Source organism: Cibotium barometz, chromosome 17 (assembly GCF_041138505.1).
Source record: "Cibotium barometz isolate CiBa-2024 chromosome 17, ASM4113850v1, whole genome shotgun sequence".
Lineage (NCBI taxonomy): Eukaryota > Viridiplantae > Streptophyta > Polypodiopsida > Cyatheales > Cibotiaceae > Cibotium > Cibotium barometz.
The window spans coordinates 49,186,781-49,191,917 of record NC_141062.1 but is presented as its reverse complement, the minus strand read 5'-3'; the positions used below and the strand labels follow the sequence as shown (position 1 = coordinate 49,191,917).

Here is a 5,137-nt window from a genome sequence, read left to right as displayed (position 1 = left end):
AAATCTCTTGAAGCCATGTCCTCTAACAAGAAACCTTTTCTGAAGAAAGAGGACGTTAAAAAAATAGCAAATAGCCTCCTCTCAAGGAGAAAAAGAAGAAAGAGAGGGAGGATAGGAAAAGAGAAACAGAGAAAGCAAATCTCTCAAGAACCCTGTCCTCAGCACCTAGAAGAGAGCTTCAACCTCCAACAGCAAAAACATAACAATTCAACAGCACACATGCAAAAAACACAGCACAATGATGTAGCCTCTACTCCAATCAAAAAACGCAACAGTTTCGTACGTGTAAAATGACCACAAGGAAAGCCCATAGGTGCTTACAAACATAAGAGACTGTTGCTACAACCAATGACCTCCAATAGATATGCAAGAATGAGATGACAAGTGAGGCTAGTTGACCAGCTGTAACAGGCCCACAAATGTCCAATAGCATAAAATGCTATAAAATGCCTTTAAAAATGGTAGAAAATCCCGAATAATATCTGCTAAATATGCCAATGCATGGTTTCATAAAATGACCAGTACACGCATGAGGTGTAAGTAGACCCTGTGGAGATGATATATATTCCAACAAAGTATAGTTCCATTCTATTGAACAATACATGGGAACTTGCCGACCTTCCCCGTAAGAATGTAATCGGTTCAAAGTGGGTGTACAAAGTCAAGCATAAGTCTGATGGATCTATTGACAAATTCAAGGCAAGACTTGTTGCAAAAGGCTATTCTCAAGAGAAGGGAATAGATTATGATAAGACCTTTATTGCTACGTCAAAAGATCAGGGCAATCATTGTGTTGGCAGCTCATATGGGTTGGAGCATGCATCAATTGGTGGGGACATCCAAGCTAGTACCAGGGCAGTCATTGCATTGGCAAGTCATATGGGTCGGAGTATGCATCAGTTGGACAGGGTAGTCATTGCAATGGCACCTCATATAGGTTGGAGCACGCATCTGTTGGACATCATCAAAGCTGTATTCTTAAATGGAGACCTTCAAAGGAGGGTGATTGGAGCTTTCTGCCAAAACCATCACCAGAATATACACGTCACACAGTTGCAATTTGCTTCTGCATAGGAGAAAGATTCTTGCCAACACAAAACTAGGTGTACCATCCAGGCTCTTCCGGGGCTACCTCACCCCAACAGAGGCCCTTTGGAGTCTCTCCTCTGGCTAAAAACTCCACCGCCCGCCGCCCGGCCCCCCCTTTCCCTCTCTCTCGCTCTCTCTCTCCCAAAACACAACAGGAGAATAAAGCTAACTTTTAAAAAACAGCAAAGGAAAGACAGAGGACATCTCATCCTTGTTAAATGACTAAAATGACAGCCATATAGCTCATTGAAACTTTAATCAGGACAGTGTACACGATTGATTTTCTAGGGTTTCTGGATGGTGATATATGACACTGTCATGATATCCAATCCAAGTAAACAATCCCTTGAATCCGACATGCCAATTTCTCCCTACCCGTAACCCAAGTGCGTATAAAATGTAGACAATGCTTGATGTACATAGTTTAACACACACACATAGAAAGAAAAACTCAAAGATTAGACTCAGGAGACTTCCACTCAATTACATTTGAACACCGCCTTCTGCAGACACTGCATCAGCAAAAGAGGCCGCCAGGCTTTCTGCCAAGCTAGGGCCGGATAAAGAAATGGCGGAAGATTTCACATCTGCAGATTTTAGCTTCTTGCTGATGGTGTTGGGCAGCCAATCCTGCGGGCCAGTATCAGAGCAGTTGTCCAGGCGAAAAGCAACGGAGTCCAGGCGCACAGGCACAAGATCCTTCCACGGGTCGATGAGCATAGATCTCTTGGCAAAGAGCTCAGGATTTGCCAATGCAGAGGCATTGCCAGACCTGAACGGCCTTTGAAAGCTCCTACCCCCAGATCTTCCAAGGGACCCCCTGCTGCCTCCAGGGCTGCCCCTGCCTCCTGGGCTCCGATTGAAGCTTCCCCATGAGCGGCTGCTTCCATGACTTCTCGCACTACTCGGCACATCACTCATCCCCGCCCTTTGCTGCAAAGGAGAGTTCGTAGAAAAGCCGGCACTGCTGTAATGATGAGGAGAAGAGGGTGGCTGTGGGCTTCCAAACGCAGACCTAGGGCCGTAAGCAGGAGGGCCAGGATTACTGTACGGAGTCTTGTAGCTTCCTGGCGGAGTAATATTAGGGCTAGGGTTAGCAGGGCTAGGAGTGTTGTGGCTTCCTGGAGGAGTCGAATTAGAGTAATAATTAGGAGGGCCAGCAATGCCTGGCGGATATAGATTAGGGTTAGATTTAGAAGGGCGATTAGGGTTAGCAGGGCCAGGAATGTTGTCGCTTCCTGGAGGAGTCGAATTAGGGTAATAATTAGGAGGGCCAGGAATGCCTGGCGCATAGAGGTTAGGGTTCAAGTTAGGAGGGCCAGGAGTATTATAGCTGCCGGAAGGAGGTGAGTTAGGGTTAGGGTAGAAATTCGGCTGCCAGAAGGGGAGAGAAGGAGACTGGCGTGGTGTGGGATAGGTGGCAGGGGAATCTGAAGCCCCAAAAGAACACGAAGGCGGAGTGGAGGAGCCCATAGAGTTTTTCTTCTTTTTCTGCGAGCCGCTGAAGGCAGCAAGAGGGTCTGTGTAGAATTCGAACCTGGCGGTGGGCGGCAAAGGGGACGAAGGTGGGCGCTCCTGCTCGCCGCCGCTGCTACCGAGAAAGGGAGGTAGGCCTGTGGCATCCGGTCGAGTAACAAGCGATTCTTCCCCACATTCGTTCCTGGCCAACGAGGCCTCCTCTCGCAACGCCCTCAGCCTCTCTCTCCTCTTCTCTGAGCTTTCCTCCATAGCACACGACTGTATTGAAACCCTAATCCACGCTCTCAGTTGGCAGCTGGTTAATAATAGCGGTCGGTTTCCTAAATGACAACTCTGGTTTCAGATTGCATCGTCCGCGCCCCGACCCTTCAGTTAACGGGGCCGGACAACTGATTAGGGATTTTTAGGGCAAGACTTGGGCGCTCAAGTGAACCACAGTTAAAGTGTGAGTCAACATTTATGGCCTTGTATATAAGTCAGTTTTGTCTCATCATACAACACACTCCCATTTTGCAATTGAATGGTGTTGCTCTTACTTCTCTACTCTATCGTGTATGGCCTTGTATATAAGTCAATTTTGTCTCATAATACAACACTCTCCCATTGTGTAATTGAGTGTTGCTCTTTCTTCTCGTGTGGTAGTAATGTAAGATGAATCCCCTACAAATGTACTTCATGCGTGTATTATGAGATTATGCATTATAAACAATAGGTAGCTTATGAGCCTTGGTCGCTCGAGTGGACCACATTTTATGCATGAGTCAACACTTATGACCTTGTATATAAGTAAGTTTTGTCTCATAATACAACACACTCTCCCATTGTACAATTGAGTGTTGCTCTTGCATCTCTACTCTATCCTCTTATGCTTGTGTAGCTACCATAGGTGTGAAGAGTGTGTGGCTATCGATTCGATGATAACCGAGTGGATGCAACAATGGATAGGGAGAAGTATGACAACATAGAGCTCTCTAAAGAGGGGGTTTCATCCAGTACGCACATTAGTAAGTTTCCCACGGCTCATTGAGTCTTGTTCTTGTTTTCTTTGTGAATGATAGAGAGTCTTGGAGAGATCTAGAGTAGGTCATAACAAAGGAACTAGTGAATCTCTCTCTCACTCAACAACAAGAGCAAGAAACAAAAAGCATAAAGAGAAGCCAATCATGTTATGGAAGAAAGGGGTGATATAGGAACACACTTCATCAACAAAGTGATATGGTTCCTTGTAAAGGAATTTGAGGTCATACACTGCAAACCTTTTCCCTATTACCCACAAGAAAATGGCCAACAGTCCGAGAGCACTAACACAATCATATGTGCTATTCTGTCCAAGATTGTAGAGGCTAGACATAACACAAATGGGAGGAGAAATTGCTAGCAACCCTACGGGCTTCTCACACCACCTACAAGAGTGGCGATTTTAACACAACTTTGTTTAGCCTGACCTACAAGAGCACCATTTTGTTCAGCCTGACCTACAAGAGCACCATTTTGTTCAGCCCAACCTATGGGGCCCCATCATAGTTATGCCAATGGAATTCTTGGCGCGAATTGTTGTTAGGGCAAGGTTGATGGGAAACATTCTAACTAGCCATCTCACACCACCTACAAGAGTGGCAATTAACAACACTTTGTTCAACCTGACCTATGGGACCCCATCATAATTATGCTAATAGAATTCTTGGTGCCAAGCCTAAGACTTCCTGTTAGGGCAAGGTTAATGGGAAACATTATAACTAACCATCTTTTTGAGCTTGAGCAATTAGAAGAGCCAGACTGTGCCCGTCTTTCCACCTGTCTCTATCTCCCTCTCTCTACCACCACTTGCTACCTCTCCCCACCTCTCCCCACCTCTACCTCCCCCCTCTCTCCACCTCTCTCTACCTCACTTACTAATCTCTCTCTACCTCTCCCTACCTCACTCTACCCCTCCACTTCTCTCCACCATCCTCTACCCCTCCCTCGTCTCCACCTCTTTCTACCTCCCTCCACCTCCCTCTCCCTCCCTCTCTCTACCACCACTTGCTACCTCTCTCTACCTCTAGCTCCCCCTCTCTCCACCTCCCCCTCTCTACCCCACACACACACACACACACATATCACAATTTAATTAAGTAATCAAACTATCCCACTTTTTAAAATTATTATGGTCCTGGTTTTGATTAGCTACATATATTTGTATCAAATGCATACTAATATAATACACATGAAATCTCTCTCTCTCTCTCTCTCTCTCTCTCTCTCTCTCTCTCTCTCTCAACTAGTAGAATACTAAACAATAACCAAAGGTTGAATAATTGTAGCCATTTATATGGTAGTGATGTGTGGATGTAGGCTAATAATGGGCCGAGGTACTTTTTCCCTCTTTAAGAGGATTTTTCCATGATCATATATACGCACGCTTATGAGTGTGTCTAAGTGGCCTTATCATGTCACTTCACTTATACTTCACTCATTCTCATCAATCTACTTTGAGTCTATCTATTCTTGCTTTCAGAATCAATGTGTGTGTTGCTACTTTAATCTCCACTCCAACAATTGGTATCATAGCGGGTTCTCTTAGCACTCA

General features: G+C 45.5%; 1 protein-coding gene across 1 annotated transcript; it reads right to left on the bottom strand.

Moving 5' to 3' along the window:
* Positions 1 to 1,527: 1,527 nt before the first annotated feature.
* Positions 1,528 to 2,872, bottom strand: SIC (hydroxyproline-rich glycoprotein family protein). Its single transcript, XM_086811742.1, has one exon. It carries the CDS (start codon positions 2,815 to 2,817, stop codon positions 1,573 to 1,575), a length of 1,245 nt encoding a protein of 414 aa, XP_086667868.1. The 5' UTR covers positions 2,818 to 2,872; the 3' UTR covers positions 1,528 to 1,572.
* Between the last annotated feature and the right edge of the window lie 2,265 nt (positions 2,873 to 5,137).